Here is a 21927-nt window from a genome sequence, read left to right as displayed (position 1 = left end):
TGGAGGGGTTGGGGGGTTATTCATTTTGAGTTTTTAAGCGACGTTTTAAGCTTCAGAAAAAGACAACAACATGATGAAGTCACTCACAAGAAAACGTATTTTTCTTTGTAACAAACACCTTAAAAATACATATATCAGGCAAGCAACGGAATTTTCACACAAGTCCCACATTTCGTAACCGGGGTAGAAATGGCGCCCCATGACAACCACCCAGTCCGAGAGGGAGGACGCCACCTGGCGCGACACACCCACCGGGGCGTCCAACACACTCCAATGGTCCTGGCCAAGTGGTGGAAGTTTGGGAGGGAGCACTGAGAAATGACAAAGATTAAAGAACGGCCTGATCAGACTCTGGATATAGCTGATGGAGCTGGATACAACTGGACAATTACCCTGCACACGCGAAGCGTAAAGCAGGGTTAAGCAATTAGTTTATCTCCGTCCATCCGTCTGTCATGTCTTTACGATTTTTCAGTTTATGATCGAGGAACAACTTGATTTCAATTGAATGTTATATTTTAAAACTCTTTAAACCTTCATGTAAAGTGAATTATATTGTTGCGGATATGAGGATGGCATTTTTTTGATTGTGTGTATTGGATTGTGGTAAACTGCTGTGTACCATTGGTTGGATATGGCCCCTCTTGCCTCCAGAGTTGTATAAAGGTAAAAAGGGCGTCTCGGTAATTAGTCCATAAAGCATACCCGTCAGCCAATCATAGAATACCCCTGTTCAATAGCTTATATCTTATTATGTGTTTTAGAGTAAGGCCTTGTCTTCCATTAGAATGACACTCCATTGCACCGAGTGAAATAAGAGTAGATTCCCTTCATTCCCATTCCCAAAACTTTCATTTCCCCTTTCGTCATTGCCAGGCCTCGAGTGCCATTGCCAATTACATCCTCTCCAATTGCCACCATTGGCCACGAGGCAGGGTTGGGGAAGAAAGGCGTGTCTCCACCTCGTCAGAGAGGGGAGGAGTGAGCCAGCCCCACTCGACCAACCATGAACAAGGGGTTTGGCTTGAGAGGGCGGAGAGAGAACGTTTGGGGGAGGTTCGCAAAGGTTGAGGGGCGGGGCCTATATAACCCGCGGCGGGGCGTTCCCCGAGAGGAGATGAGCTTTGACAGAGTTGAGACAAGGAGGGAGGAGACAAGAGCTGGGGCGTCAGAGCTGAGCTGCGAGCTTGAGCCACCGAAACTGCACCTACAGCAGTTTGAGCCACCGAAACTGCATCTACAGCAGCTTGAGCCACCGAAACTGCATCTACAGCAGCTCGAGCCACCGAAACTGCAGCCACAGCAGCGTGGGCCTGGACGGCAGTTTGGAGCAGGGCCGCAAAGGAACGGCGGCTGCCCAACGAGCCGATCGTGCTGCAGGACCAGTTGGACTTCCCTATCCCGCCAGCCATCCACCTGCCATCCCTATCATCATTCCCCGTGTAAGTGTGTTCGTAGTCTGTCTTTTGTCTTGTCCCTGGGTAGTAAGTAAGCCTGTTAGATAAGCTAAAGATTTCACTGTGTCACCTGCGTCTCATGTCCCTGTAAATAAACGTGACTGCTTTCTTCTTGCTTATATGTGTGTAAATAATAAACCCAGTTACTCTTCTGTACGTCTTCTTCCTCTTTGCATTCGGTCGCTTTAGAGGTTTCCATATTGGGTAGCTGCGGCGCGATACGGCCAAAGTTTGGGGTGAATCGGGTTTTAATCAGGGAAGCACTGTTCGGTCGCGGAGCCTCCGCTCGGCAAACATACCATCTTTAACCGCGTACCGTAACAATATACTTGAACACTATAAAACACAAATCCCCTTCATAATACTTCCAATAATTTACAGTTTGGCAGTACGTGGACAAGCTGTGATTGCCAGTTAATAAGTAACTTTAAAATGGCGATATAAATTCGAGAATGTAATGTGTGTGGTTGTCGACGACATATGTTATATCTATGGGTAAGAGTCATGTTTTGCTTGTTTTAGATCTGGCAACATTGAGCGTATGACGTCAGTTGAGCAGTTCCAAGATGGCTGCTCCCTTAGAAGCACGCAGCAGGGAGGAGCAACGTTCTGTCATCCATTTCTTAGGAAGTGAGGGTGTGAATCCCAGTGAAATCCATCGTAGAATGAAGATGCAATGTGGTGACGCATGTTTATCGCTGCAGCAGGTGTACGACAAGAACAGTAAGTTTAAAAGTGGTGTGTCCAGTGTGGCAGATGCTGCTCGCTCGGTCCGGCTTCACACAGCCAGCCGACACATCAGAAATAGTTGCAGGAGTTGAGCGCGTGCTAAGGGAAAACCGTTGCATTACGCTGGATGAAGTGGTCTCCTAATTGAACATTAGCCATGGTTCAGCACACCATATCGTTCACAACGTGCTGGGGTTCCACCAAGTGTCTGCAAGGTGGGTGCCGAGACAACTCACCCCAGAACTGAAAGAACGACGAGTGGACGCATGTGAAGAACTTCTGCGACGTTATGAAACAGTAGGTGATGCTTTCTTACAGTGCTTAGTGACTGGGGATGAAAGCTGGGTCCACTACTTTCAGCCAGAAACGAAGAGGGCAAGCAAAGAGTGGCTCCAATGAACTTCACCGAAGCCCAAAAATTCCACACACAGCCGTCCGCTGGAAAAGTGATGCTGACGCTCTTCTGGGATAGCCTAGGCCCACTTGTAGAGCATTACATGCCCAGAAGGACCCCAGTCACCAGTGCATCATACTGCGACCTCCTTAAAAATCATCTGAAACCAGCAATCAGATCAAAACGTCGTGGACTACTCACTGCCGGTGTTTTGCTGCAGCATGACAATGCTCGGCCCCATACTGCCTGCGCTACAGCTGCAACAATTGAGGACCTGCATTTTGAGTGTCTTCCTCATCCACCCTACTCGCCAGACCTCGCCCCTTCGGATTGCCACATCTTTGGGTCACTTAGAGGCACTTGGTGGAACCACTTTCCTATCTGACTAAGAGGTCCAAGAGGCGGTGCACGAATGGCTGCACAAGCAGCCAAAATATATTTTTTTCTAGAGGAATCCAGGCCTTAGTAAAGCGCTTAAAAAAGGCATTGAACGCAATGGAGATTATGTTGAAAAATAACACAGCTGTTACACACGTACATTCAATAAACAAATTGTGAAAAATATTTTAAGGTTACTTATTGACTGCCCCTCATATATAGGGTGGTGTATATAATCAGAGCTGTTAAGCGCAGCCGCTGGGAAGTGTGTGTAGCACGCGAGAGGGTGCAGTGTTATGGTGAAGACGAGTCCACCCATATGGCTATGTACCATGCCGATTGATGCTGCATTCATTGGTGATCAATAAAGCCTCCATCTCCTAAACTGTGACATCATTTTAAGACTGCTTTATTAGTTCTAAGCTTCTGGCGTTTTTATTTGAAAGATCTTTAAAACCGTTATTTTACTACAATTGAAAGGGTCATCCATTGATGACACACCAGCACAGTCATCTTCGGAGCCTTCCAATCGCCCCTTTTAGGATGAGCACTCCTGAAATAATGATTACTTTCGGAAAACATCTTCACCTTGTTGCAGAATATCTCTGTCTGGTACAATAATCTGAAACTATACTAAACTCAAAACTATACTCTGAGGTTTCTGGAGTTCAGACCAGATTTTGGTGGGTTAAACTGGTTTTATGAGCGCTCAACCATCCCATTTCCCTCAGAGCATATTTCTGGTGTGGGCAGTAATTCTATTTGTCTGAAGGCCTTTGAGCTTCTGCATAGCCAGATGACATAGCTCGCTCCAAGGACTGTTTTGGACGCAGTGTCCATAATAATCTTCTTGACTAGTAAAATATACTTGACTAGTAAAAGAAAAACAACTTAAAGTGCTCGAGGAAAACCAAAAGCAGATTTGGAATCAGCTTGAAAAACTTGTCCAGAAAAGTGTGTTTGCATGTTTTATGAGAGAAAAAAGTTTGATTTTGTCGATTTTTGTGTAATTGTAATTGTTCCTTTAAAAAAAAGAAAATAACCTTGATTGATCTTTTGAAAAATTGCTTGGCTGCAAGGATCAGGCAGAAGAAGTGAAGCAGTTGGTGGCCAGTGAGCAGTCCACTACCCTCCTCTCCTCATTGCAAAACTGCAACAGACCTGACCTTCATTGCTGGCCATTGGTATGACATATATGTAGATATCAAAGTACCCCTGTGACATGACTTTACTCTGCCTTTTTCCATTTGGACCTGAAACTTTAAAAGATGGAATGCATTTCTAAAGGAAAGTCTGGGATTTTTATTTGGCTGTTCTATACATTTAAGTGCAAGTCTTCATTTGATGAACATCATGCTCATTTATGTTTTTGTTTTTTTAACAGGATACAGACATGCTGTATGTGGTCACGTGCTCATTTCTGGATGAGTGGAGAAAGTTTGTCAGGTGAATTGATTACAAATGCAATTTAAGAGCTGGCCATCCATGTGCCATGGTGTGCACCTTTCACATTGCGAAAGCTGGATTTACTGTGGTGCTGTTTTTTGCTGGCTTTTTGGCATTTTTTTCTGACTTTGGCACAGAGGGCTTAAAATTATATTTTTTCCAATGTGTGCTTTTCTTTGATACAGTCATCCTGAACGAGAAAGGCAGATATTGTCAGTTGAAAATAAGAGCCTACTCTGTGCACACCAGAAGCTTATCATTGGCCTCCACAGCCTTCCCCCCAGCAATACAGCAAAGTGAGTTTGCAAATTATAATTTATGGGATTGGGAGAGCATGAAACATAGAGATTGGACTTCATTGTGAGTGTGAGAAAACAAATATGCATCATGAGATGGTGAATTCCATCAATTTTGGCATGTAGATTTCCTTTGTTTTGAATTCCAAGAAACGGCCCTTGTTCAAACACAATGAAAGATGCCATCAAGAATAAAAATCAGCAACAATTTGTTATTATAATCAGCAAATATGTCTTTGCAACGAATTTTCTTTATTTTGTTCCATCACATTTGCGTTTTGTTTCTTTGAGGGGTATTTTTTAAATCAGCATTTAACAAAGAAGTGAATCTTCTTTTAATTTATTTATTTACTGGCAAAGGTACCATTCATTGCCAGACCATTCAATCGATTCACTGACGGGAATATTAACCCTTTCAACCCGAGTGGCCGGCCACTATTCATACCTCCACATACCGGCCGCCACCTGCTTTATTACTTGCAACAAGTATATTGGTCGGTTGCATTTGTTATTCTGTCTGTTTGTCTGTCTGTATGTCTTTTTGTCACTCGCCTACTGGTCACAATTCTAAGCCGATCGTCATGAAACTTCACCAATTTGTATAGGTCGTCACAATTGAGAAGCCGATTGATTTTGAGATCAAAGGTCACCTGAAGGGCAATTTTCTAAAATCACCATTTTTCATCTGATTGATTTGAAAATTGAACAGCATTTTTATATTGTCACAAAACTGGTAAAACATTTTGAGGTCAAAAGGTCAAAGGTCAACTCGAGGTCAAACTTCCAAAATCATAAATTTTCACCTGAAAAACCGTCAATTTTAATCCGATTGACTTGGAAATTGAACAGCATTTGTATATGGACTCACTAATTGGTAAACCAACGACTTTTAAGGTCAAAAGTTCAAAGGTCAACTCGAGGTCAAACTTCCAAAATCGTCAATTTTCATCCAATTGATTTGGCAATTTAACAGCATTTGCATAGTGCTTCAGTGCATTGGGGAAATTAACTATTTTTGAGGTCAAAAGGTGAAAGGTTAACTCTAGGTCAAACTCTTAAAATCATCTATTTTCATCTGAAAAATCATTACTTTTCATCCGATTGACTTGATAATTGAACAGCATTTGTATAGTGACTAAATTGGTATAGCAAGCTATTTTGAGGTCAAAAGGTCAAAGGTAAACTCGAGGTCAAACTTCCAAAATCATACATTTTCACCTGAAAAACCATAAATTTTCATCCGATTTACTAAAAAGCAGAACAGCATTTGCACATTGTCATTAAATAGGGAAACCAACGATATTTAGGTCAAAGGTCAACTCAAGGTCAAACCTCAAATCATCAATTTTATCCAATTGACTTGAAAATTTAACAGCATTTACATAGTGCTTCACTGAATTGGGAAACAAACTATTTTTGTGGTCAAAAGCTCAAAGGTCAATTATAGGCCAAACTTCTAAAATCATCAATTTTCATCTGAAAAATCATCACTTTTCATCCTATTGACCCGAACTTTGATCAATATCGTCCGTTTTAATCTTGATGAAATGGACATTTTGCTGGATCAATGGCAACCTTGTTTTTGTGGGGGGGGGAGGGGGTGTGTGGATTTTGCAAGTATCGTGCTCTGCATGACGTCTACTTGTTTTTGTTTTTTTGTCATGGTTTAAGGCTTGTAATGGAGCTCTTTTTACACATGGTATATGGGGGGTGGGGGTCTACTAACAAGAGCAAGATTGTGGGACAAAATAGAGGGAGACTTGGATAAATATGGTATGTGGGGAAGAATGAGAGCAAGGGGAGGACACAGGGGTGAACAAGATAGATACTGTAGCAAACTCTCAATTGCAAGTCAAACTTCAAAAACAGGTAAGAGCTGGGATTGGGGAGGTAAAAAAACAGGTAAGAGACTTATTCGCCCCCCTCACCCCCCCCCCCCCTTTACCTCTAAGCCCCATCACAGCCAAACAGCTCCTTACCCTGTCGTCCCGCTGGAGGGGGTCTCCACACACCAGGCTTCGTCGCCTCAGGCTTCCACACAGCCTCACGGGTCGCCGGGAGTCTCTCACCCCAGGGCGCCCAAACAGACCCCCACCACTGACGGGCTCCAATTTCCACACACCACTGGCTGCCAAGGGTAATTACTGCAGAGGAGGGCCGAAGTCATCGCTCCTCCAGAGCTTTATCCGTACCTGCAGACACACACACCTTCCCCACCCACAAAATCCACAAAAACATTTCCTCCCCCGCTGCCATTCAGTTCTCAACCACATATGTCCAGAGAAGATGTCACAAGATTTTTCCAAAAGTTGCTGCCATGGCCTGCTTCCATGTGACATCCTCATTCACATTTCACCAACACATTTCAATAATCACAGTCACTCGTATTCAACTTCCATTGTCCACGACCACATAAAAACACAAAACCTCCACATAAACAAACGCCACCCACAATACACGGTGTGGTACACATTCCATCCCCTCACCAGCCATGGCCATCACTCTCACCCACCCCTTACTCCAAATCACATGTTCCAATTAAAAAAGCAAGCCCTGAAGCCTTGGACAGTAAACATCAAAGCCTTACCTCCACCTTGATGTGCAGGTATTTGCTGGTTGGTCAGGTCCAAGAGTGCCATCCACCCTACAAAATCCCAAAATGTATCCCATTGGGCCTATCAAACTCACCAAATTTCCTTTTCTTCCACTGTACTGGCAAGTATGTGGATCCACCTCCAACGGTGATCTGCACAACACGACTACATTTGGCTACGACAGCTCCGCACCTCTAACGTGCAAGGGCCATCGGGACAACTTGAGCAGCCAAAATGCCAACGTGGCCCACGAGTGCCCAAAAGGGTGCGACCCACCATCCATCCTTTGCCCCCCCCCCCCCCCCCTGCGAGGAACACGGCTGCAGCTGGCCCGAGCTGGCCAATGTGGTGAGAACCTGCTGTCAACTCGACCACTCCCACAAACCTCGGCCCCGGGGGGAACGGTCGCAGTGTGTGGCATCGTCATCATGTCCCCCACACCGCCCACATCCCCCAGTCCACACAACTGCAGCCCCCAGTGCCCAACCACACTTGACCACGCCAAGGTCCAGCAGACAGCCATGCTCCACCAGGAGACTCACCCAGAGGACATGGTCTACACACCTCGGACATCCACAGCACCATGTTGACCCCCAGACTACCCAACTACATCTCCACAACCCCGCATCCAAAACATCGGCGCCGTCGCCCCCGCAGCCAGTTGAAGGCTGTGTCCTGCTACTCTATCAATTTTTATCCCAGCCTCCAACACTTTGGTCTAACACACCTGGATCAATAATGGTGTCACTGCTGTCAGTGTCCACCTTGGCCTCACAAAATCCACCCTTAAATTTACATCTAACCCTCAGATTACCCATGCCAAATATTTTTCACAATTTACTAATCTCACGAAAGAAGGATGCTTCTCCATACACATGCCAGCCGAGCGTGGCCCATATGCTCGGCTTGTTACAAATTCCCATTCATCACTCCATGGCTCTCTTCCCAAGCCAAGAGTCCACAAATCATAACGGAACATCTGTGGAAGATCACTCTCACACCGTCACGTTCCACAGATGCTCCAATGGCTGTCCGGTGGGCTATATAATAACATTCCTGTCCATGCGGTTCGACCTGCGTCCATAGACCAGCACAGCATGGCAGGTCACCACATGTTGGCTGTCCCAGAGTCTCAGGGAGAGGCTGTGAGGCCGCATGCCCGTGCGGTCACCACATCAGGCCCATGTTGGCTGTCTGCGGTGACGCCACCAAAGCGCGGCCGACAACACCTCCCCCGAGTGGTCCTCATAATACACCATCCCAGGTACCTCTGAGAAACAACCTCGGACCCCCGGAGGTCTTAACCCCCACCAGGGTCCGGTGACCCTGCCGGCCAGAGACACCCGCTCGGGCAGCACCCCGATGGACAAGGGACGCCACATTCCACCAGACCCCCTGTGGGGCCCAGGTCGTACCCTGCCACCCATGGTCGGACCCCACGTCCAAATCTTGCCAGCACAGCCACCCAGCTGGTTGGCCTGAACCAATTTTGAAAGGGGCACCTTTTCCCCGAGTCCAACCACAATGACCTCTCCTGGTCCAAATTCCACAGCCCGGGACCAACTCCCACCAATCACGTGTAACAATATTTGGGGGACAGAGCACAGAGAGAGCTGGGGGAGCAAGGTCGGAGAGGAGTCGGTAGAAGACAGAAAGACCACCAACCTGTCTGCGGTGAGTGAGTGAAAGGCCCTTGGAGTTAGCTTCATCGTGGGAGATTCCAATGATTCTGAAAGCTTTGGTTTCAACAGCGTGAAGCTATGTGTGAGGTAGGAGCACCGGTCCAGAGGAGGAGGGAACAGTATTCCATTGAGCTGTGGATGAAAGCCTTGTATGTGGTGAGGAGCTCAGGTTTGCCAAGGAAGGACTTCGCACGACGGAGGATGCCCAGTTGGCGACTGCCTTTGGAGGCCAGCTTGGAAATGTGGTTTTCCCAAGAAAGATCATGGCAGATAGTGAGACCCAAAATCATGAGCGACAGAACTTCTTGGAGAGGATTGTTGAGCAAGTAGATGGGAGAGTTTTCCAGTCGGTCTTTTCGGAGAGACATAGTAAGAGTGTGAGATTTGTCAGGATTGAAAGACATGTTCCACTTGTTTGACCAGTCTGTGATTTTGTCCAGGTCTGCAGAGAGTGAGGATGCTGCAGACTGCCGATCTGTGGGATGAGGAATGGAGCAGCAGAGAGTGGAGTCATCAACAAAGAGATAGAGAGGATTTTCCAGAGAGTCGGAGAGATCATTGATGAAGACCAGAAATAGCATAGGGCCCAGAACACTACCTTGGGGAACTCCAGCCAGAACAGGAAGGGGAGATGAGAGAAATCCATTCAGGGCCACACGTTCACTACGGCCAGAGAGGAAGTCCGCAAGCCATGCGTGGAGGTTTCCATGGATACCATAGGAGGAGAGTTTGGTGAGCAGAGCTGGGTGCCAGACCGTATCGAAGGCACGTGATATGTCAAGGGAGACAGCTCTGATTTCCTGTTTGGCATTGAGGACCTCCATCCATTGTTGAGACAGCAGAAGCAACATGTCCAGAGTATAATGACCTGGTCTGAATCCAAATTGATGATCGGAGATCAAGCCATTGGAGAAGATGAAGGATTTGATATCCAAAGCAATGATGGATTCCATGACTTTGCTGATAATTGGGAGCAGGCTGATTGGTCTGTAGTTGCAAGGATCTGTTTTTGCACCTTTTTTGTGTAAAGTGGCAATGTTTACTGATTTCCAAGATGCTGGCAGATGACCTTGAGCAAAAGAGAGGGTGAAAAGAACAGAGAGAGGGTGAGATAGAGCGGCAAAGCAGGATTTTAGGACCTGTGGGCTGATGCCGTCTGGTCCAGTTGCAGAATCAGTCGAGGTTTGACAAAAACTTCTCCACCTTGTCAGAAGAGAAGGACACAGAGTCCAGGAGCAGTTGGGTTCGACTGCGTAAGGTGGGAACAGAGAGAGATGGGTTTGGGACACAAGATTTTGAGGCAAACACAGAGTTGAGGCATTCGGCTTTGTCACGTGCGGTGTCAACTGTGTCGCTATTTGAGGTAAGGGAGGGGATGGAGGGGGAACAAACACCAGAAACGGATTTGACCAGACGCCACCAGGATTTGGAGGAAGGAGACAGGTTTGAGAGTTCAATCTTGAGTGTGGAGAGATAGTGCTTCCTGGCACTCCTGAGGGTAGACACACACTTGTTCTGAGCTTGGTGGAAGGAAATGAGATTGCCTTCAGTTGGATTTGCCTTCCAAGAGGCAAAGGCAAGTTGTTTCAGGGCACTGCCTCACCACAAGATTCAGTGTACCATGGACGGGAGGAAGGGTAAAACAACTGAAGACGAGATGGGATAAATCTGTGCACGCAGTTTGCTTCATGGAAGAATTCCCAGGAAGAATTGATGTTAGAGGCAATAGAGATGGGAGACCAGTCCAGATGATTTATGGCTGCTTGCAGACCGTGCCAGTCAGCCTGAGTGAAATGTCAGACTCGTCGGCGCTGAGGAGGCCCTCTGAGAATGGCCAGAGAGATGTCCACTTTAACAAGCACATGATCAGAAGAACCGATTGGAGGAGAAGAAGAGCATCAGACATTTGCAGGGAAGTTTGTCATAATCAAGTCTAGAAGAGAAGATACTCCATTGACTGAGATCCGGGTCGGGAAATTGGCAGAATGTATCAGTCCCAATGAGTCGCAGAAGTCCTTTGCTGAGGTGCCATGGCTCGTGAGAGAGGAACCCACACCCAGCCAGCTGCCATGATGACAGTTGAAGTTGCCACATATGAGGAAGAGAGAGTTTGGATGAGTTCCTGGAAGTTGGTCCATGTTGTCAGACAGCGAAATGTAAATGGAGTCATCACTGTTTGGAGGACGGTACAGAACACATTTGAACAAAAGGTGGGAGCGGAGAGGAAGCCGTAGCCAGAGGTACTCCTGGGGGTGGGGTGGAGAGAGAGCAGTGCAAGGAGAGTGAGGAAGAGAGTTTTTGATAAAGATAGCAACCCCACCACCAGGACGAGGCTCAGGTCTATCGTACTGGAGGAGGGAGTAACGAGGAAGAGATATTAAGGAATCAGAGATATCTTGAAGGAGGAAAGTTTCTGTTGAGCAGATCAAGTCTGGATTGTCAGAAGCAACCTGAATGGAGAGATCAATCAGGTTTGAGCGAAGGCCCCGGATGTTTGAGGTCCATACCGTTAATGAGGTGAGAGGGGGAGCATCATGTGCAGGACAGGGGAGGGGAGGGGTAGGGTCAGATGAAGGATGAGAGGGGGAGGAAGAGAGAGCAGTTGATAGTGTGTCAGAGATTACAGAAGAGTTACAAGAAAGGGAAGGATGAGGAGGACGAAAGGTTTGATGGTGATGGGATGACGCACAGTGAGCGGTTGTTTAAAGGGGGGGGGGGGGCGCAGAGGAAAGTAGAAGGTTGGGGGAGCTGGAGGTATGAGATAGAAGGGAGACGAAGTGTGGAGGAGGCAACTTTGAGGAGGAGGGGGTAGGGGGGAGAATTGGAGAGGGATGGTAGGGTGGGAGATTTGAAGGGGAGGGGTGAGGGGGGAGTTTAGGAGGGGAAGGGCGAGGGGGGAGATTTGGAGGGGAGGGGCAAAAGGGGGGAGTTTAGAAAGTGGATGATTAATGATCGACAAACATTTATAACAAATTGGGTTTATTGTGATTTTCAAGTTAGCGATCCGTTTAAGAACGATGGAGGAGGGGTGGAATGAATGTGAATTTGAAGCATGTAGTGAGGAAGAATTATAAGAGATTGAAGTTTTTTTTTGAAGTGGAATGAGTTGAAGAGAAAATTGAAAACAGCCTTTTAAAAAGGAAGAAAAACAGCGTGTTGTAATATACCACTGAATAAAACACTGCAGTGGAAAGTTTAAACATATTTAAACAGAACCGTGAAGAACAATCTTATATTCACAAAAATACCAACGGGGAGAGGGCCTGGAGGGACAGCCACGAGTCACGTGAACAGGGCAAAAGGTGGAAGGCAAGGAGATAATGGGGGCGGGACGAGACAGCGCACGTGGACAGAAGCACACGATTAGACAACAGCACACGTGGAGAGAGGGAAATAAATGTTTGTTTTTTTTGTTTGCGGTTTTTTGGGGGGGGGGGGGTTTAAAGGTTAGACAAAGAGTAGATGTTTGGTGAAGTTCGGGGGAGAAAGGAAAAATCTAAGAACCAAGCAAAAACAGTGAAGGAAGGAACTTAAGTGAACAAACTTCGACGGGGGAAGCGTCAGGCTACAAGGCCGCACACGCGGGGAAAACAGAAACTATTAATTTATGAAAGATTAACACCGAGAATCTTCCTCGGGACACACTTTTGGTACACACACCAAAAGATAAATACAGTATCGACAAAAATACAATTGTGAACAATTGCTTAACTTCGAAAATGTGGAGAACGTGTACAGCTTCGAAAAATCGTGCCGTCGCCAGCAAGATCTCACGAGATCCCTGTTACACATCAAATCCCCATTTCAATTTTATTTTAGATTTTCTTCAAAAACAATTTGGCCCCGTGTGTCCAACCACCACAGCTGCAGGTAACGACCCCTTCCTCGTGTTCTTCTGCCCCTCCCTGCAGCTGTTCGAAATTCCCTACGGGGACCAGTTCTTCTGAGGCTTTATTTCCCCGAATCTCCCATGTCCAAATCTAGCTCAGAGCCAAAACACTCCCCCTGCTGGGTATCCAGTTTCGGAGCCTCTGGTGGTCAATTGTTGTTTGTGGTGAGGGTCCCCTCTGTCACCTTGACCTCATCAACCGACTGACTCACCTCAACCCCAAGCTCCCTTGGATTCGGTCAACCTCTCCCTCGATCGTACTGTCACAGGTATTCAACCGCTGGGTCAAATCATTTACATCTCTATCCCAAATCAGTTCTGGGCCCAACAGGCCTTCATCAATAAATACCCGGTCCAGTTCCGTTACACGGACCTCCCAGATTGTTACCCCCTGTTGCTCTGCACCACCGCCCTGGTGCTGCAAAAATTCTAATTTTTCCCGTTGGTGCACGGGAAATTCCTGCATCCACACCAGCCCGACAACCTTCCAGGCCTTCCTCAAACACTCCCTATTTACTTCCAAATCTGCGGTTTCCTGTGCCCCAGGCGCATCAGCTTGGGTCTCACACACTTCCATTCCCACTGTTGACTCCCCCCGTTTAGATTCAAATTCTGCCATCCATGGCTTCTCCTGTGCCCCACGTGGATCATTATTTTGTTCTTTCTTTATTTCATTTGTTTGTTCACATGGGGTTTTCGTTTCCTTAATCTGGGCATCCAATCTTTCACTACCAGCATCACTTTCCTCTTTCATTTCATTGATCTCTTTACTTATTCCCCTCATATCACTCATGCCCCTTAATAATTTTAACATGGCCTGGAAAGACATAGGGCCCGTCTCCTGGCTCGATCGCTCTGGAGCAGGGGAAGTTCCACCACTATTCTCAAATCCCTTTATCTTTGGCCCACTTCCATAGCCTTCAGCATCCCCAACCTGATCGGCCATCTCACTCGCTTCCGCCATCTGCGGTGAGAAAGTAGTTCACCACGCGTTTATTTTTCCTCAGAAAATTTTTTTTTTTAATTTTTCGAAAACGTGATGTTGCGCTTCGTACACCCCAATAAACTACAAAATTTGACACCCCGGTACTATGACTACCTCCCCCTCTATGAGGGAAAGACAATCGTTAAAAATTTTGAATACCGAAAGCTGAGCGCAATTTGCCCTCAGCTGGTGTCGAACTCGCAACTTCCGGACACCGAGTGTCAGCTAGGTTCGAATCCAACACTCCTGACACCAAATGTCGTGTTCCTAGCGATTAAAATCTTTACCAGGAAACAGATTAGCCGAGCAAGCTTTAACTCCGGGCATTCATCAAATATGGCAGAGTTCATGCACGTGGGTAGGGGTTCTCTATGTCTTCGGGAAACCATTTTTACATATTTTGAATTTTACAAACCACAGCAGTGAATTCCACTGCGTGATTCACTGTATTTTCTGTCACTTTTACGTACACATCGACATCGTAAATATCACGTTTATAGATATATGGTTATAAGTGCGACGTTGACAATGGGGGTAGGGGGTGGGGGGGGGGGGGGTGGGGGTGGGGGAGATAGTCGAACGTTGGAGAAAATATTCTTGCACTTCGCTGCGAGCCGCTTGTGGGGTCTTGTCAGGGTCGCCAAAAGTCGTCCGGGGCATTGGCGGGAACCTCCGGTCGTTGGCGCGAAGCATGCGCTTTGGTGGGAACCAGGCCTCGATGTCCTGACACGCCACAGCGCTCGTAGTCGTACTCTCGTCCACGCGCCGCCTCGCCCGTCAGCTACTTCTCTCAATCCCAGTTCCCAGGTGCCAAATGAACAGGGGAACGAGGAGACGAAGCCGGCACACAACCACTTGCGCCGAGGTCCAGAACGCCAAGAGGAGAATAGAATCATCAGCACACACTCACAGGCAGGCACCAGAGCAAGAGTGAAAATGTCGGTCACCAATTGTTTTTATAATCCCGGCTCTGACGTCAACGTGCTCCTCCTCCACTCAGTGCAGGCCAACAGCACTGGCCGAGCACTCCACCAATGGCCGCGTCGCCTCTCCTTCATGCCATAGGTCTGTGGCCAGTCAGCATGTCGCTTCTCCTCGCTCCTCCCTCTACCAATCAGCGGGCTTCGTCCTGCCTCCTGTTTACCTTTTGGTGGTGTCTCGTCCAATCGCTGCCCCTCTACATGTGTCTTTTGCCTGCTTGCTCGATGTTGCCATCCAAGTTGGTGATGGAGCCGGTGATGTCGAACTGACTTGTTGGGTGGTTTTATTGTGGGGGGGGGGGGGGGGGGGATTTAATTAGTGTACTAGGGCCATCCTCACTGGTGTCGATGTGCAGTGCCATAAGAGACAACGGGATGATCACAAGGTTTTTTTAGTTGGGGAATTAACATAATCCCTACAATAATAAGCACAAGGGTCATCCTTGTATGAGCACGGAGATACACTTACCCGTCATTCGGCTAAACAGGTCCCTGACTTATGGACATCGAAGTGGTTCTTTCTACCCACGATAAATTCATAACAATATTCCAAACAAAGCAACCGATTGATTGCGAGCTGGTATTCCAGACAAAGCAACCGATTGACACAGGAAATCTTTAAGCCAGTCTTGGAGGGAACATTGGATACCATGAGTTGATAGTTGATAAATCAGGACAGGCTATTAGGCCAAGGCAAATGTGTGGGAGATATCGAATGAGATGGGCTGATGACGATACTGGAGTTTGTGTAGCGCAGACATGATGGGCCGAATGGGCTCCACCTGTGCCAAAAGTTCCTTGTGTGTATATTTTACAAAAGAAAATGATCCGTTTAAAAAAAAAAAATCTTTGTTCCAAATTGAATTTATAGTTTCTGGTATTTGGGAAACCATCACATTTCTTTTAACCGATAAACCGACTAGATTTACTGGTTAGTAGGACAGAAACGCTTGTTTGTCATCGGCTTTTCCTCACCAATTAGAAGTAAGATTTCCTAACTTATCCGTGTATTACACATGGTAAGAAAGGTCATGATTCGTTCGTTGTAATAGTGGAGATGTGGTTTTTATCTGGATGCTAATCAGTCATTTGGCCCCACACTTTACTTGGGGGTGTGGCTAGACATCATGCTTACGGAGGCAAGTGGTAAGAGGCTTTATCTAGAGTGTGGAGATATGCTCCACTTCAGTTAGCGGCTGTCTGCTTTACTACTTTGACTGTTTTACGACTTTATGACTGCTTTACAACTTTATGACTGCTTTACGACTTTATGACTGCTTTACAACTTTGTGACGGCTTTACAACTTTATGACTGCTTTACAACTTTATGACTGCTTTACGAATTACTTGTGGTCTCAAGTTCATTCCAGTTAAACCGCATTCGCTGTCCTTCCTTCTGCGGTGTTCATCTTTCTTCACCTGGGGTCTTCGTACCACATGTTGTCCTCGCAACCCTATCCTCAGTAGAGGTGTTCAGCTTTGTTCACCTGCAGTCTTTGTACCACGTGTTGTGCGCGCAACCCTATCTTCAGCAGAGGTGTTCAGCTTTGTTCACCTGCAGTCTTCGTACCACGTGTTGTGCGCGCAACCCTATCTTCAGCAAAGGCGTTCAGCTTTGTTCACCTGCAGTCTTCGTACCACATGTTGCGCTCGCAACCCTATCTTCAGCAGCGATGTTCAGCTTTGTTCACCTGCAGTCTTCTTACCATGTGTTGTGCACGCAACCCTATCTTCAGCAGAGGTGTTCAGCTTTGTTCATTTGCAGTCTTCATACCACATGTTGCGCTTGCGACCCGATCTTCAGCAGAGGTGTTCAGCTTTGTTCACCTGCAGTCTTTGTACCATGTGTTGCGCTCGCGACCCTATCTTCAGCAGCGGTTCGTTCTCTTCACCTGGGGACTTGATCATCAAACTCATTACAGTGAGCTGATTATAATCATGGGCACTGACGATTGATGACGCCCGAGTGGATTATATTACTCGGTGGACACGATGTCGGATTGGCCTACTGGTGATACACCATTTCTTGTTTCTTATTGAACTTATGACAGTATTCACATATACTTAAGCTTAACAGCTTATGGGGCACCACTCAGACTAGACAAGGTCATCAACCTTTAGCGATGAGTCAATCGATAACTCGATGGTCGATAAATATTCAGCAGCTGAATATAATATTCAGACCCAAATATATTATACAACGATATACAATGGAAATTTGACATAAGAAAAGGCCATTTGTCCCATTGTGTCTACCCCAATACCCCATTAACTTTATCTGCAAATGTATTTTTTGGGAATATTTCCTTCATTCTTACCATTAAGTTGTAATCCACATCCCTTTCTTTCTCACTAACTTTTACATCTTATTTTCACTCTGAACAGGGAATTTTGCCTGTGCAACGGCCAGCACACAGAGCTGCCTTTTCAGAAGGTAGTGTGGGTTATTTAACGTGTACAAGTGAAATACATACAGAACAGCCAGCATTGCATTATCATCCATAGGACGATTTGCTGTGAGTTCTAGTGTCCCAATGATGTTACAGAATCAGAATGACAGTTTTTAAATTAAATCTGAGCCAGTCTGGGTTCAAAGCTAGATTTGACAGTTGTCGTTGGCATGTTGTTTTAAATATTCTGTTCCTCACTATTAAATGTTGAAAGTGTTTGCAATGTAGTCATGAGGATTCACGTCACAAAGGTAAATCTATTCTGTTTTATACCCATGAGGTGCACATGTTTGTTGTTCTCCAACTAGTCCAAAAGAGCTGCATATTAGCAAGGTTGTCACAATTTGCCACCCAACACTATTGCTTCCATAGCGATTAAAGAAAATAGTGCCATATCAATCTATTTGTTTTGTAGCCAATCTGTTTGAGAGGGAAGTCTTTTGATTTCCTCTGCCATGGAAGGTGGACGGAGGTTATGTATTCACCCCTGTTTGTTTGTTTGTCTGTGAGCATGATATTTCAAAATGGTATGGACGGATCTGGACTAAACTTGGTGGATAGGTTGGGTGTGTGACAAGGACGAATTGATTAGATTTTGCTGAGGATCCGGATCCACATCGGGCCTGTCAGTGGGATACAAAGTGTAAACTGTACAGTCTGGCAAATGGACATGCCGAGTGCCATTCTAGTTTCTTTCTATTTTTATTAACACCAAAGGGAAAGTCGAGCCCAAAAACTAAGAGGGGCTTCCTGTTGGAAAAGGAAAGAAAGAAGATGGGAAATTCTCATCAGGATCGGGATGCTGCAGCCCAGCCCATTGTAAAATAGAGGGACAAGCGACCTAAGGTAATTTTGCAGACAAACAAGGATCATTCCAGATTGCACCCGCAGTGCAAACTAGTGGACTCAGGAGGGCCTCCTGTAATCCTGTGCTTGGTTCAGCTCCAGTTGCGTACTGGCAGAGAAGGGGACCCAAGATTATGTGCCAGATGATGAGGCATCTCCTTTCACACTACAACCAGGTTAGGGCCTCTAAATTCTGGTGGCAAGCCTGTGGACACACTGACTGCAAACTGTACCTTCTAGAAGGCACTGCAGAACCAAGAACACAACCAATAAGGCAGAAGGAATCCCCAAAAATCCACAAACTCTCCATCTGACAGCCTGCCCCAAGAAGTTGCAACAGAACCAATGTTCTGCTAAACACATATAAGGGGCAGGTGGTGGTACTGCACCAGACAGCTGCAGATAGTCCACCACCTGAAGTGGGATGGGCTTTTCATATGTTTTTAGCCGCGTCGCAGACGCTGCTCATAGAGTGCACTCTGCTGTTGTTGTTGTTACCACGTCTTCTTCTTCTTGTTGTTGTTCTTGCAGAGAAGACAAAACCTCAAAGCTCCACCCATTCTGGGAACCATAGCTCCACCCATTCTGGGAGAGCCTTCATATAAACAAATATCCACCATTTTATTAACTCGCATAGCTTTGAGGCCTGTTTTGTAGGCCCGTGGTGTCTTCCTCTCACACAGTTTTCTTTCAAATCAAATTCGATATATCATTTCATTTTTCACAGTCGCCAACATAGTTTTAGACTCAGTTGAAAAAAAACGGGAAGAAAATGCGATGAAATGAATTCTCAAAGGCCTGTAACTTCAAGTCCATTGACATTTTTTTTTTTTAATCGCGGCATGCTCAGTCATACACCGCCCGAAATAAGAGACGGGAAAATGCCGAGATATATATATTTTGTTTAAATCGCGGCATGCTCAGTCATACACCGCCCGAAATAACAGACGGGAAAATGCCGAGATATATTAAAAATTCGGCCATTTGATGACAATCGTCACGATGAAATATTTCATTTATACGTCGTCACAATAATGTGGAGAGAGGAGCATAGCTTCGTTCACGTGTCGCCACACACGGGAAATTGCCGAGATATATATTTTTTCAATCGCGGCATGGTCAGTCATACACCGCCTGAAATAACAGACGGGAAAATGCCGAGATATATTAAAAATTCGTCGCCACACACGGGAAATTGCCGAGATATATTTTCACTTTGCACAAAAATAACATCAAGTAATCGAATCAATAGGAATGTCCTGTGCTTATAACATCGACGTTATAGGCACAGCTGCATCTAGGCATTGTGTAACATCGACGCGGCTTTTGTTTTAATTAAAACTTTTTGTACTTGTTGTAGACATAGTCGAGGCTTGTGGAAGATTGTTTGGGTTCGTTGTTGTTAGGGTTAATATAATTAGTACACTGAATGGATCAGGTTACAACAGGACAAAAGGAACAGTTGAGAGAGTGGGGAAGCACCAAGAGCAGAGTTGAAGGGCAACATCGAGGCAGACCTGGACAAACAATGGGTGTGGGGAGGAATGAGGGGCAGGAGTGGATGCATAGGGTGGACAAGATGGATACAGAAGGAAACTCTCAGGAGTAGAGGGAAAACTGGAAATTTGGAATGAGGGGGGGATTGGGTGGGGTTAATGAGTGTAGAAAAGGTCATGGTTTTGGATTGGGTATGATCTGAGATGGTGGTGTACAGCTGTCTTGAAGACATGGAGAGAAGAATGAGGTTGAAGAGAATCAGGAAGTTGATTACAAAGGTTGGGAAAAAGAGGAATGAATGAGTGGAAGTGAGCAGTGATCCTGGATTTACTGTCGTGGCCAAAAATATTGGCACCCTTGCACTTTTTTCAAATAATGTAATTTCTTCCAGAAAATTGTTGAAATTAAAAAACATTTTTGTATCCACATATGTATTTCTTTTGTTTGCAGTGGAACAAAACAAAAAACGCTGAAAATTACTAAATCTTAGATTATTCCACACAAATCCTAAAATGACCCGGACAATATTATTGGCACCTTTTGGAAGTTGTAAGAAATAATTAGATTTCAAGCAGGTGATTCTCCTTTACTTTGGAATTGAATTCACCTATGGTGAGTCGCATGTTCCTATTATGTAACTAGAATCCGGGCACTCGGTAGAGCGCATACCTTCGCCGCAGCTACTGTTCTGTACTTGGCATGGGAGTGTATGCGATGTGAAACTTTATGTGAAATGCGATCGATTTTTAAAAATCAGAATTTGAGCAAATCTGTTTCATTCGTCTGTTAATATGCCTCCCCGATTGACAAATCTGCAATTTGAATTTCATTTGAGGTTGAAATGATTGCGGGAGATCGCGTTATAGTGATGACGTCTTGGATGGACATCCTCTTCTTCAGTCGCTCATAACTTTGAGTGAAATACGATCGAGTTAAAAATAGTCAGAATTTGAGCAAATCTGTTTCATTCGTTTGTTAATATGCCTCATCTCTTGACAAATCTGCAATTGTAATTTTTTTTGAGGTTGAAATGATCGCGGGAGATTGCGTTATAGTGATGACGTCCTGGATGGACATCTTCTTCTTCAGTCGCGCATAACTTTGAGTGAAATACGATCGAGTTAAAAATAGTCAGAATTTGAGCAAATCTGTTTCATTCGTTTGTTAATATGCCTCATCTATTGTCAAATCTGCAATTATAATTTTTTTTGAGGTTGAAATGATCGCGGGAGATCGCGTTATAGTGATGACGTCCTGGATGGACATCTTCTTCTTCAGTCGCTAATAACTTTGAGTGAAATACGATCGAGTTAAAAATAGTCAGAATTTGAGCAAATCTGTTTCCCAAAATCTAATCAAATGTGTCCCGTATAATAACCAATCATCCCACCAAATTTCATGCAATTCGGTTGAATACTTTTTGAGTTATGCGATTAACATACACACACACAGACATACAAATAAATACACAGCGATCAAAACATAACCTTCCGCTTTTGCGAAGGTAAAAATCACTCATTCAACCAGTTTGAATAGAGAAACGGAGTCATTCTGCTGTTTTTTGTCACTGTGTACCACAATGGGCATGGAGAAAAGAAAGAAAACCAGAGAATTGTCTCAGGAGGTCAGACTCAAGATTGTAGCCAAGCATGGACAATCTCAAGGCTGCATGTCCATCTCCAGAGACATTGATGTTCCTGTGTCCACTGTACTCAATGCTATCAGGAAGTTTAAGGTCCATGGCACTGTAGCCAACCTCATTGGACGTGGCCGCAAGAGAAAACTTGATCAAAGATTAAAGTGGATTGTCTGAATGGTGGAGAAAGGACCTTGATCAACTGCCAAACAGATTCAAGCTGACCGACAGACAGCTTTTCAAGATTCAAGCTGAAACAGATTCCCCGGTGTGTACCCCGGTTTAGAATAGGTACACCGTATCCCTGCGTGTCGTAAGAGGCGACTAAAAGGGTTGGCGTCAGGAAGGGCATCCGGCCATAAAAACATTGCCTGAAAAAGAGAACCATGACAATTATGACTACATATGGGCAGGGCACAGCCCAAAGTACCCCGTGGGGGACCCCACTTCCTCTCGTCAAAACTCAAGGTGGGGAACCCGATCGAAGCAAGGGTGGAAATCATTCCATTTATGACGACGAAACGTCTGATGCCCAACGTGGAGATCGGTTTCTGAGATTTGGGACATGGAATGTAGGGACAATGACAGGGAGATCAGGAGAAGTGGTCGAAGTATTAGTCAGAAGAAGAGTGGACATATGTTGTGTGCAGGAGACGAGATGGAAGGGA

General features: G+C 45.6%; 1 protein-coding gene across 17 annotated transcripts in view; it reads left to right on the top strand.

Annotated features, from left to right (window-relative positions):
- Positions 1–21927, top strand: part of USP48 (ubiquitin specific peptidase 48) — a 250247-nt gene that overhangs the window by 147084 nt on the left and 81236 nt on the right. For 8 of the 17 annotated variants that reach the window (XR_013625011.1, XR_013625014.1, XR_010986421.2 and 5 more), the window contains 4 exons: positions 4038–4142; positions 4343–4404; positions 4590–4700; positions 17216–17264. Coding sequence is in view for 12 of the 17 variants with exons in the window: in XM_068131386.2 (XP_067987487.1) it covers positions 4038–4142; positions 4343–4404; positions 4590–4700; positions 17216–17264 (327 nt within the window). In the remaining 5 variants the exon portion in view is untranslated. The remainder of the gene's footprint in view (positions 1–4037; positions 4143–4342; positions 4405–4589; positions 4701–17215; positions 17265–21927) is intronic. The other 9 variants (XR_013625012.1, XR_013625013.1, XM_078786944.1 and 6 more) reach the window with 3 other exon arrangements.

Source organism: Myxine glutinosa, chromosome 11 (assembly GCF_964187855.1).
Source record: "Myxine glutinosa chromosome 11, kmMyxGlut1.1, whole genome shotgun sequence".
Classification (NCBI taxonomy): domain Eukaryota; kingdom Metazoa; phylum Chordata; class Myxini; order Myxiniformes; family Myxinidae; genus Myxine; species Myxine glutinosa.
Note: the sequence above shows the minus strand (reverse complement) of the source record. Positions and strands in the feature narration are given on the sequence as shown.